Source organism: Pimephales promelas, chromosome 11 (assembly GCF_988280905.1).
Source record: "Pimephales promelas chromosome 11, fPimPro1.hap1.1, whole genome shotgun sequence".
NCBI classification, from domain to species: Eukaryota; Metazoa; Chordata; class Actinopteri; order Cypriniformes; family Leuciscidae; genus Pimephales; species Pimephales promelas.
The window spans coordinates 31,461,250-31,473,836 of NC_142779.1; the positions used below are offsets into that span (position 1 = coordinate 31,461,250).

At 41.8% G+C, this 12,587-nt stretch overlaps 1 protein-coding gene across 2 annotated transcripts in view; it reads right to left on the bottom strand.

Annotated features, from left to right (window-relative positions):
* meis1b (Meis homeobox 1 b) overlaps nucleotides 1-12,587 on the bottom strand; it is a 68,549-nt gene that overhangs the window by 12,889 nt on the left and 43,073 nt on the right. For both annotated transcript variants that reach the window (XM_039690364.2, XM_039690365.2), the window contains exon 9: nucleotides 4,596-4,672. In XM_039690364.2, the coding sequence (XP_039546298.1) occupies nucleotides 4,596-4,672 (77 nt within the window). The remainder of the gene's footprint in view (nucleotides 1-4,595; nucleotides 4,673-12,587) is intronic.

A 12,587-nucleotide genomic window follows, 5' to 3' on the forward strand; every position in this document is an offset into this window, starting at 1 on the left:
AAGCTAAGCAGAATTAATTATACGGATAGTTATGTAACGGATGTTTTATAAGTATCAATTTGTCTTCATAAAAATGAAAACAAATGAGAAACAACTGAGGGAACTCGTTTGTGAACACCCCCACCCAGAATAAACTTTTACAAAGGTTTCTCACAGCTCGAGAGGTTTAAGTTTTCAGTTTCTTGCAAGAATGTACATCGTCTCAGATGTTTCTCCAGAAATTGTTGACATATAGAGGGAGGCTATGGAATGAATGTGGAAGTATAGCTTGGATGAGAAATGTTAAGGTGAAAGTACTGATTTGATGGCCAACTTTCACTTTGGAGAATCTTGGCTAACATCTACTGGAGTGCAATCTTTGTTCTCAAACAAGCCTCTGTTTGCTTTCCTTTTCAATCTCATTGTAGTCTAGGAGATACCAAATAGATTTTGCTTCTGTATTTGGTAAAAAAACAACAACATTGTGTATCACCTCTCGAAGGAACCTACTGGGTCAGGGGTCACCTTTTCCCCTAAGCTATAAGAACACTACTGCCAAATACTGCACACAAAATGCACACAGAGCAATCATCCAGAGCTTTTCTTGAACAAGTTTCAACTTCTCTTGACATGGGCGGGCTTGGCTGTCAAAGAAGTGAAGCATGCCAGTCATCCAGTTCTCTCTCTCACTCCTTTTTTCTCTCAGGCGCAGAAACCCGATCCAGGGTGTGTGGACGCTGTTTCTCTAAAGTAGCCCCGCCACACTTCACTCCATGCTTTTAAGACTTTCATAAAAGCCGCCTTATTGACAAAACAATCCATCCCTAAGGTTTAAACAGCATCTTTAAAGGGATTATTAAATTCCGTCAGGAAGGGAAGAACGGGCAACATGTGAAACCCGATGACCCGCCCATTGATTTTACATCACGGATCTTTATGGAGTGTTCTGAGAATGCTTCCTCTTATCGTCAAAGGCTAAAAGTTTTCTTTCTCTCTTCGTCTTTCCTTATTCCTAATCTTCCATCGAAGTTTTACGTTTGGACCTTTGAACGACCGACTGTACCTCCACATCATTATGCGGTTGTACATAATCCCTATCAAAGCTCTGACATCAACCCTCCAAAAATAGATCCCACACCGTCTATCCACATCCCCTCTCTGATGCCGCGTTCGCTCTCTGTGTCTTAGGCTGTCTCTGTGTGCTCATGCGTGTCCACTGGCACGCATGCGTCTCTGCTTATGTGACCATAAGGGTGTGACTAAGTGTGCCTCTAATGCGCATTGTCCAGATTTGAGGAACAGTTTTCAAACACTCTCAGTTCAGGTCGAAAAAACACACGCACGTGGGTCGATTGTTAATATGTGGACCCAGATTTGCAGCGGTCCCTCACGTTATGTCATCGCCAATAATTCATGAGTGATCAGCACCCCGCATGGCCTTTAGCATTTTTTATTTAATCTTCAGCCTGCGGATTCTCCGAGTCTTCATCAATAATGGACACATACATGTGTGTTAACAAGTCTATGAGAGCAGGGCTTAAGGAAGCTGTCATTTTCGGTTGATCTCTTGTTTAGCTCAATCTGTTAGCTGTTTGTTTGGTGTCACGTTTCCTCGGGTCCAATAATCAAAAAAAAAAAGAACGTTTTGCTTGGAGATATAGCATACTTGCATAGTAATTGAATAGAGAGGCTCGCTACAATCTAATTATGTACAGTTTGCACGAATACTGTATGTTGGGAGTAAGCTATTTTGGCCCTGTGCTTTGACTAGTCTGATAAATAGAATCACAGCTAGGGAAATTGCCTCTAAAAATCAGCAGGTCAGGAGGTAACATCACCAGGGGTTGCCATGGAGACACCCAATGGTGAGCTTCCTACTAAGCACAACCACACGCCTATGAAATGACAGATCCTACTCTCTAACCCCAAATGTGCTGAGCCTCTCTCTCTCTGTTTCCATACACTCTTTTCCATGTCATCAACACATACCCAAACACACATCAACACTGATGCACACAATCTGGGAAAGGGCAGCAAGATCTCAGCATGCAGGGTTTAGCGGCTAATGCCGCTTAAATCGACCACCTCTGGTTCATTGCTTAGACAAGTGCTCTTTCTCCTGCGTCCACACCAACACGGGCACTTATTCCAACATGCACCAAATCCTGCTAGAAAATGAGTCAGCCAAGCAGCCAGAGTGCTGGTGCAGGACAGGACAGTGTGTGTGTGAAGTAATTGCCTGTGTTCTCTCTGCTAACTAATATGGCTGAAAGAATTGATCTCCCATGGGTTGTTGTGAGGTCACAGAAATTGATAACCCCAACAAGATTCCCTTTGTCCGCCAGCCTGCGTCCCACTGATAGGCCACTTTTGTAATTTAATCCTCATTCTTACTCTTGTCTCCAAGGTACCAAACTAAACAATGGTAAGGATTATGATTATGTCAGAAATTACATTTTGTGTAATGGGCTTTAATACATCTCCCATCTCTCTAGCTCTCCTAACATCTGGTGTACATCGCAAGATATTGTTTGTTAATAAGCTTGAGAAGCCTGATGGAATAACGTTACATAATCAGGATACAAAAGTGTATTGTATTAGATTTAAAGGAGTACTCCGGTGCAAAATGAACCTTTGCTCTAATTAAACATCGGTACCTAGTCAACCGTTCTCTGAGATTTGTTTTCATGATAATCGAATGTAAAGAGTTAACACAGAACTCTCCCCACACTAACACAAAAACATAATGAGGGTCCCTACAAGCAAAACGAAGCATTGAGAACTTTGCAAGTGTACAGACCGTTTATTAAGAAGATACTTTATAAAGACAGTCCACTTCGTGTATAAAGACAGGAGCCATCTTAGAAAATAGTCTCGATAAGTCGATCCTCGAATGCCGTTCATACAGTTCGGCTCACTCAGCACGACGTTCGTGGTTTGACTTGTCGGGACTGTTTTCCAAAGATGGTTCCTGTCTGCATACGCGAAGTGAACTGTCTTTATAAAGTATCTTCTTATTAAATGGTCTGTACACTTACAAAGTTCTAAATGCTTCATTTTGCATGCAGGGACCCTCATTATGTTACTGTGTTAGTGTGGGGCTATTTTGAGCCTTGTTAGTGGTATAAACTATTTATTTTTACTTAGTAAATTCCCCCAGTACTAGCATTATACGCGAAAAGAGACAAAACTCTTTACATTCGATTATCATGAAAACAAATCTCAGAGAACGATTGACCGAAGAGACCAAAGGTTCATTTTGTGCCAGAGTTCTCATTTTAATGTTTAGCAATACATTTCATTAAAAAAAGTGCTAGCAGAATTTACAACTTTAACTAAAAAAGGTATAGTCCTACCAACAATGACTAAAATATAAACTTTCAGATTTGCTTTCCATAGGGATGGGCAACGATTAATCGCATCCAAAATAAAAGTTTGTGTTTACATAATATATGTGTGTGTAGTGTGTATAATCAATTTGTATATATAAATACCCACACATGCATGTATATATTTAAGAAAAATGTGTTATTAATATATAAAATATTTATATATAATATTAATTGTGAATAAATATATATAAAATATATACATGCACATATTTCTTAAATATATACATGCATGTGTGGGTATTTATATATACAAATTAATTATACACACTACACAAACATATATTATGTAAACACAAACTTTTATTTTGGATGCGATTAATCGCGATTAATCATTGCCCATCCCTAATTCATAAGCATCCAGTTTCCATGATCAATGCAACAATCGCATGTAAATGACACTCAAGTGAATCATGGCCAAACCATTTTTACAAACTCACTGAAATGACTTATTAACCAAAAGTAGTTTTGATGGAACGATATTGGATGATTAGGCTCCTAATTACCTTTGTGAGGTAATTAATTTGTGATTAGTAATTTGTTTCATAATGCATTTTTAAAGTAAAGTAACCCATCCCTTGCTGTAAGCGCCTACATCAAGGCCGGTTTATTCAGCAAAATGGATTAGGGCATGTAATCAGATCCTTAGCAATATCAATCTCTTGACACTCCGAGAACAAGAGCGGACAGAGTTTGCGAACAGAATTTCATGAAGAAATATGTGGCTAAGGTCGTTCTTTGTGTTCTTACATCAAACGTTCCCTCCTGCGCTCAGTTTCACCTCTCCACTCCCTATCTCAAGCCCTTCATTAGACAAGGCTAATAACAATAAGTATGTACTGATAGCCATCTCTGATAACAAAACGCACCCGTGTTAAAGGGTCCGTCAACCTTTACAGAATTTGACGTGGGAACGGCGAAAATACTAGACACACGTCACAGTGATTGCGGGGCGGACGGGTTTCGAGAGGGAGCTGAGAGAGTAGCTGCTCTCACAGGGGTTCATATTTGAATGAGAGAACAAACAAGAAAATGTTGGAAAATTCCTGGCGGCAATATCCCTTTGGGTGAATTGATTTGCAGGGAGATGAGGCGATAAGTGGAAGACTGATGGGAGGGGCGAGTAAGAGCGGGGGGAGGGGAGTGTATTAATTCAAATCATTAGGAGCTGCTTGCCAGGGGCGAAGCTATTGATTGCATGTAAACACAAAAGTACAATTGACTTACCAGTTGTTCACTTGTAGTATAGTGAGTCCGGTGTCTTGTGCCAGTTGCTTTTTCTGTTCTTCTGAAGGGTAGGGGTGCTAAAAAAAACACACACACACAGGAAATGATAAGAGAAACATTGTAAATAAATCAATTAATGAGCACATTTGTTAGTGAGGGAAAGGTCTGAGGTACAGAAGGGAAACGTTGCTCACACGTTTGTGCGGAAAAGTGGCAAAGCAGCTGTTAATTAGTGTGAAAAAGTGAGGTGTGTCTCTTTCTTAGAGTCATTAATGGAATATGAAATCGTGTAATTAATGGCAGCGAAAAAGGCAAGCCAATTATAAAGTTAAGTGAAGTGTGGGAACAGAAACAGTAATTAGAGTGCTATGCCGTGCAACCCTACTGAAATTTATTCTAGTCATCTTTCTGCCATGAATGCATGATGGAGAATGGATATCTGAAGCCTTGCGTGGAATACAGACCTCTTCCCTTTTTAAAAGCTCGTTTTAGATGATTAGCCACCTAACATCTAAATGTCAACATGGACAATACCAAAGTGCTGAAAATAAGCTTCTTCGACACTAAAGTTATGAACTTGATTCGAGCTGATCCAGCTGTTTAAATAATGGCGAGCTGAGATTCGCTTGATTTATATTTGCGTTAGTGTGAAGTATGGAGCTAGCTAGCTTTGAGTCTAAACAATGTCCCGTTCACGAAGACAAGACAGAGCCTGCGTTGAGGCCCCTGCTGAGCATGTAAAATGGGAGGTACAGTGTGCAAAGATATTTACACCACATTTATACCTAGACGGAGAGAAAAAGAGTGAGAGAACCCTGTGCATGGCCTCAAAGCACAGCAATAACGGCTTTCACATTTCTGTGGAACACTGTTTTCGTATTATGCTTTGTCAACACATTACGCAAACCTGGACAGATCCAGTCTTTGTGGATGGCTCAGTGTGCCCTTCGTCTCACTATGCTAACAGATCCAAACCTTCTAAGCCCAGTACCAAACCTGGCACAACCTGTTGGGGATTAACCGAGACAGGGGCTTTAACTTGGCTTTTAGGTTGCAAAATGTGACAATGGATCGCTGTTAAACAGCGACTTCAATCAATAATGAGTCAACATCATTGACACTGCAGCACAGTAACTGGTTGAGCCATGTGTGAGGCAAGGAAAGGGCGCTTGTGAATATAATTTGCTTTTACTTATGTGAGCGTTGCAAAGGAAGACATCATCAATTGTGATTCTGATTCACCCTTTGAGAAGTATAATAAGAACAAGGCTTCCAAATGAACAAACAGAAATGTAAAAATGGTTGGCGCCACGGGTTGTCTGCTCCTTTTTGAGCAATAATAAATCGGAATGTCTTTCATGTTGCTGAATGCATGTTTATTTACTGGTACTGCCAGAGAAAGCAAGCTGTTTTCCTGTCGCTCTGTCATTTTCATGTGATCCAATTGTAGGTAATTGGATCAAACTGTGAATTATTTCATGCAGAAAGTTATAATTGTAGTGACGCCTCCAGCCATTTCTGAGTAGATTAAAAGAAAATCTAACATTTTTCCCCCTTATCATATCCATTGTCCGTCGCTGTAAACTACAATGATAAAGTTTGTGTGAAACCAGGGCCAGGACTTGAAATGTGAGAAAACAACATTCCAGCCTCTCTAAATGTCATCTGATCAGTGTGATCTTCGTTGATAGTAGGCCTGTGAGCATCACAAATATAAAGGTAACTACTGTATAATCATAAAACTCTTAGATCAACATTAGATTACTTTCAACCCTGTCCTCTTCTGTAGTTAACCAAGTCATCTGAGAGGGAATAAGTCCTGGCCAATTTTAAACGGATTGTGTATAAAATAATGGCATGAAGTCTCAGCCTTATATTGAAGTACATGTCTGGACAAAAGAATCAGAGGCCCCATGACTTTTTTGGGGAAGGCAGTGCCGAAGGCTATATGACAGCACTAACGCTGCCTGTTCTGCAAAGAATGACTCCAGTTCTGCGCCACTGCAATTCCAGGAATGAGAGCGCTGAGACCGGATGAGATTTACACATCATTGTGTTCTTCACACCACCTCTCCTACACTAAAACCTTTTGAATTCCGTTTTACTCAGACAACACAATTTGGAGAGAAGAAATGATCATATTGCCAAGACCATTTACATACAAACTTCTTTTGCAACTGCTATTTTGAAATCTCTTCCACTGCTACGTTTTATGAGTCAAACATTATGTGGTCCAAACTTGTAAAGGTAGGGAATGATTCATACTAACACTCAAATGTTAAATATAATAAAAAACATTGATGAAGCATAACATGAAGAATGCAATATGCTGGCTTCACTTTTAAGAAAAGTGGTGGGAGGAGGACTGTCAACTAAGGCAACTTGTTAGACAACTTTACAAAACGAAATGTTACAACAATGCACAATGGGGTGGAGAAAACGAGCAGTCAAGTTTCAGCTCAACTTAAATGTAACCTAATCCTATCCTAACTTCTCATTAAATCCTAGATACCCCATACAAAGACCTGTTCTGTGATTGACAGGTGGCTTCGACTGTGAGCCTTCAGCAGTACCCAAACAGGATTCCTGTACAAATGCCAACTGGGTCAAGCTCTTTAGCCTACAGCATCATATGTGCCTCACCTTTGTTGTCGTAATGACCCCGATGTAGCCACACCAGTATTTGCGTAGAATGGGGCAGCAGTGACTGAGGCCCTATTTACACTTATTACTGTACTTGTCACATCTGGAAAACATCCAGATACACTTCTTGGACTTTTTTCGGTTATGTAAATTGTCCAGCGTCTATTTGCAATCACAACAAGTGATACAGAAATTGACTTTGCTGCGGCAGACTTTGAGTTATTATTACTTTACAAATTGTCGCAACATTTTTTTTCTGTTCTCAAACTTCTGATGCCAGTTCTCTCGAATTTGTACAACCCCTTCCCATGAGACATACCTAAATGTTCATCCATTCCAACTCTTGCAGCAATCTTCTCATAGATCTTTTCCATACTTGCTGATAAATTCCATAATATTAAAGCTTTCATAAACTCACAAAGTGGATATGTTTAGAAACAATTTTTTTTCCCCTTTGTGTGGGTCTCTAAACACCAAATTATCTCTATGCGTCAAAACAGTGTGATTTAGATTCTGGTTTAACGGAGAGAAACCAACAGATTTTATTATAGTCAGAGAGCGACTGAGTATTTTAATCCTCTTGGCAGCAGTACTGGGTGAGAATTGTTTTCTCAGGGTCTCGTGATGCTTTAGTGAGAAAGCAATAACACTGCCTAAAGAACAGATGGAAAGTCTCAACGAATCCTCCCTGTTTCCCTTCGCCTATCTTAATGATACGTCTTGTCCAAATATACTACTCCTTTCATCAGAATTTCCATGCAGCCTCTTCTGCGCTGGTGGATACCAAGCCAACGATGCTCAACGATCCTCCCCGTGCTCAGTTCTCCATCATGTATCTTATCTTATCTTTGTGTGTGTGTGTGTGTGTCTACCAGTGCATCAACAATTGTCCCTCCTGGTCTTCCTCGGTGACCCCCTCAGACAGGGAATGGCAGGGAAGAGCGTAGAGTCCGTGTCCTATCAGCAAGATAAGAGAGGTGAACAGGTCTCTCCCATTCTCTCGTGCTCTCACTGGTAGAGGTAAAGATTGCTTCTCGAAACAGAACTCAGACTTCCCCCCTAACCCTCGGTTGACTCCGCTCTCCTTACCCACAATTCAGAGCGACGGCCGAGAATGCTGTTTTGAATGCAGCCAAGATATGAGGAGTCAAGTTGTGTCAGGAGACCTTTCCGTGGGAGAGGGTAGAATTCCGGTATTTACTACACTGTACCCTGAAAGCTGAGAGGTACAACCCAGACTATGAGAGCAGAAACATGAGAGGTGTGTGCACTTGGTCTTTATGTCTTTGTGGGGAGAGTTGTGTCTATGCAGAACAGGGAGGAGGAGGTCTGGATGAGCTCCAGCTGCGCTCCTTATCAGGTCCTTAGACAGGATTCTCTGGTTCACTGTGAGGGGAGAACTATTTTGGAAGTTCTTTTCATCTCTGCGTTTTCTTCATCATTTTGCTTCCCCCGCATAAAAAAAAGCCAGAATCCCAGCAGTATTTCTTTACCCATCGACTCCCGGGGTTGGCTGAGGCCACATACTGAACGCATCCTCCCCCCAATGGCCGTGGACACATCTTTTTGTGTTCCGTTTAACCAGTTAATTACAATCAGCCACAATCCCCCCTCTCCCCCACTCTGCTGCTTTCATTACCCACATTACCGTTATTATCGTTATGTTCTATTTAAGGGAACATTTCTCTCTATCCTGTGTGATTTGGATTAAAGAAGCTTTCCATACAAGATTAACTTAATAAAATAAGTGTGCTGAACATGGTGCTTATTCCTCACACAGAAAATTAGTAGGGAGGGATGGCACAAAAATGTACCATGCCCACCGAGTCGCAGGAAACAGTCACAGAATTAATCCCTGTGGCTCCATCTGACAAAGTGCCCATCTCCCAGATGTCTAATACTAAATACGTTGCAGGGGGCGACTAAGGTCAGTGGGTCCTTTCAAGGTATGTGCAGGTTCATTTCAGCTACTGCAGCCTCACTTCCATATTCCTTGTGGCTAATCCCCATGGAAGCCAAGCTGCCCCTGAGGAATGCCTAAGGCTTGATCCAGGGGCCATTCTGGCCGAGGTGTCTACTGAGTATCATTTCCATATCCCATCTCAGAACCAGCCACTGTACGTGTGGGCTGCGTCCACCGCTCTTCCATGGCTTGGGCCTTGAGAAAACAGGATTATGCCTGAAGTTTAGTGCTCCACCTACTCCAGCTCTGCTAGCATTAACTGTACCAGAGCTTCAGCTTCAGGCCTTTTGCAGATAGGGCCACCTACTACATCCAACCCAAACCTTAGGCTGGGGGAGGAAAGATTACCCTTGATATTTGGCTAAGAGCATTATCATCTCTCTAGACAATTATGCACTTGTTGTCTTCGTCAGTACGATGAGAGGCATCCCAGCTTATTTACTATCATTGAAAGGTGGTATTTCTCCAGAAAGCACAATAATGTCTTAACCTTAGAGATTTTTCTTGGCTGAGGAAAAGTTGAGGCATTTCAAATTCCTTTTTGTGTATGTGGCATAAACATGAAGTTTTATCCTTCATTAAGAAAAAAAAAACATCATATGGAAAACTGAAGAGAGAGAGTGAGTAAAAACAAAACAGCAAATCTTCTGTAACCCAATTTCTTCCTAAGATTGATTCACCAATGAGACAAAAACAAAGGAGAGAGACAGATCTTAGTTTTTAGAAAACAACTGGAGGCCAGGGTTTAAGATGCCCTTGCGGAGTTGGTGACTGGCTGGCTCACAGAAAGTGGGAATGCTTCATTGGGAGCACCACTAAGTTTGTAGCGAGCTAAGTCAACACAAAGCCGGCACATGAATTATTCACACCCAGTGTTTTTTTAGAAATCCTTGTACTACAACAAGCTAAAGCTGGGCAAATTTCACCCTTGGATTTTTTTTTCCACCATTTAATCTCTACTTTTGATAAAAGAGGATATGTTTAATTTGGTTTCCAGCATTTTAATTAGTCATCCTCTTAAAAACATTTTTTTGTTGGTTTAGGGAATAGGGTGTAACACAAGTTATTATGGGTAGGGAATAGGCACTCTTGTTTTAAAGGCAACTGAGGACAGAATGCAAGTCTAAAATTAAAAGATGGGTGTGGGCTGGAATACAAATCAGATCTTCCATATCTGTGTAAACTTCCAAGCCCACAATGCTCTAAATCAACATTATCAAATTTGAACTAAAGGCTTTGCATCCAAAAATGCAAAGTGCAACAGGCGAAAGACAAAATAACACATATCTGGACACCCGAATTTGTAAGCCACTTCATTTGATGACAGTGGCTGGTATTTGAATAGCTTTACATAGAGGAGAGCAGAGCTATATTTTTCATGCGGTGGCCTATGGCTTCAAGCGCCTGCTAAGAGGTAAGCCAGGTCCAGGCACTGATATAAAAGTAAGTCGCAGTAGGGTAGGCAGCCTCTTATTCAGTCTCATTACAGATACCAGTGGAAGGGTGGGGAGTCTGTGTTTAAGGGGGATGCATGTTTTTCCACACCTGCTGTTCACAGTCACACGGTAATAAGGGGGCCAGCCTGCAAACACTGACTGGAGCTTGGTGGACTGCGGCTGATGAGCCCGGGCTAATTCAGGGGTGATTATGTAGTTTACTGGACCACTAAACCTCTTTAAGCTTGTAATTACAGCCTATTTGAGGGGGAACATTCAAAAGCAATTCAGCTGCGCCGTGCCTTGCCACGCCGACCGCAGCTGGAGGTGGGCTGCTGGCACTAGGCGGGGGAGAGTCTAATATCTTGCGGGGAAGGGGATTTTAGCAGAGTCAGTCAGGTAGCATCATGGACAACGAGGTACGTGCCACCTCGGCCAACCAAGCCAGCGGTTGCGCTTGACGCACTAAATCAGAGCGGCTTGAGATCGTTTAAAGCTGATAAACACCCAAATGATTGTTTTAGCTATTGTCAAGAGGACTGCGAGTGAAATGCAAAGCAGGGCTATTAATGCATGCTTCGGTACACAAGCTACTCCACCCTCCTGCCTCCCAACAGCCAAAACCGGGTTCGTTGAAGGTGGGGGCCGAGTGGCAGGAGCAGGAACTTGTGGTGCATTAAATGTTAAGAGAATCGGGTTACTATATTGCACCTTGAGCAAAGAATCCTTTACTTTCAAGGAAATTATCCTTTAGCTAATTCCACTGAAATGCGATACTCAAAGGAAGCAATTTCGGAACCACAAAAAAATTCTAATAACTTGCACGATATTATTATGTTATTATCATAATTACCCTTTTGCCCTGGCCATTTTAATTAATGTTCAATGGAGGGCCTGAGGGGGAGGAGAAACCTGGTCACGGTTGGAAAAGAGTTAAAAGAAGGTAAAGGTATTTTACAATTGCTCCCTTATGCCGTTTACTGCCTGGATAATAGTGGGCAGAATGAAGGAAAGAAGAACACAGAGACATATTTCTCCTTTGCTCTTGTTTTGTGAGCTCATTTTATCTCCTTCTCCCACCTCTTCTTTCTTTTATTCTCTCTCTCTCACTCACTGAGCGGAAGACAGATCCTTCTCCATCGGTGCACAGCTTATACAAATCGATGACTTAATCTGTCGTAACAAACAAGTGAGCAGCGCCTTGCCTCTGTCTGCTTCCTTTTCCACCACAGCTAAAACACTCCTCTGATAACAGAGAGAAAGAAAAAGGCCCAAAGACCAACACACTCTTCCTCTCCTAGTGAACTCACAATTTCTATTAACGTCTGAATCTAATCTGATGAAGTGCGCCAATGTCTGGTTCAAGACACATATTGCAGATGTCTCACACTGGGGAGTGATCCCCTGGCTGCACGCTGAAATCTCCATGGGGACGACATGGATCAGCAGGTGCTCTCAATGCAGCTCCCATGCAGCCATGCATCCCTTATTGCGACAGGAAACACCATGCACTCAGAGCGGCAGGAAAAGGTCAAGATCCACTATCAGAGCTAAATGGAGAGAATCCTATTCAATAGTTCAGTATGTGCCAGGTCCTGGATAAAGTTAAGGCAAATAAAGACAAATCTAAGAGGTTTTAAGTGACTAAGACCATTTACCCTTTGTTCATCACCTTGGGAAATCAATGACAACAAAGGCAACGGCACTTTAAAAGGGTTTTGGATTCAGTACACAGGACATGCTAGCTCCATTAAACTATGTATGCAGTTACGCATGATGGTATAAAATAATTTCATTTATCTCCTCTCCAAGACAGCACAGTTAATGTAGACTATAAAACGCTCGCCCCCCTTTTCCTGCTTGGCCAACTTCGCTTGCAAACCGGAGTGATGCAAAATGAAGCAGTGTCAGTCTAGGTGATGCTGATGCAGAAATGAGTGCATGTGTTTC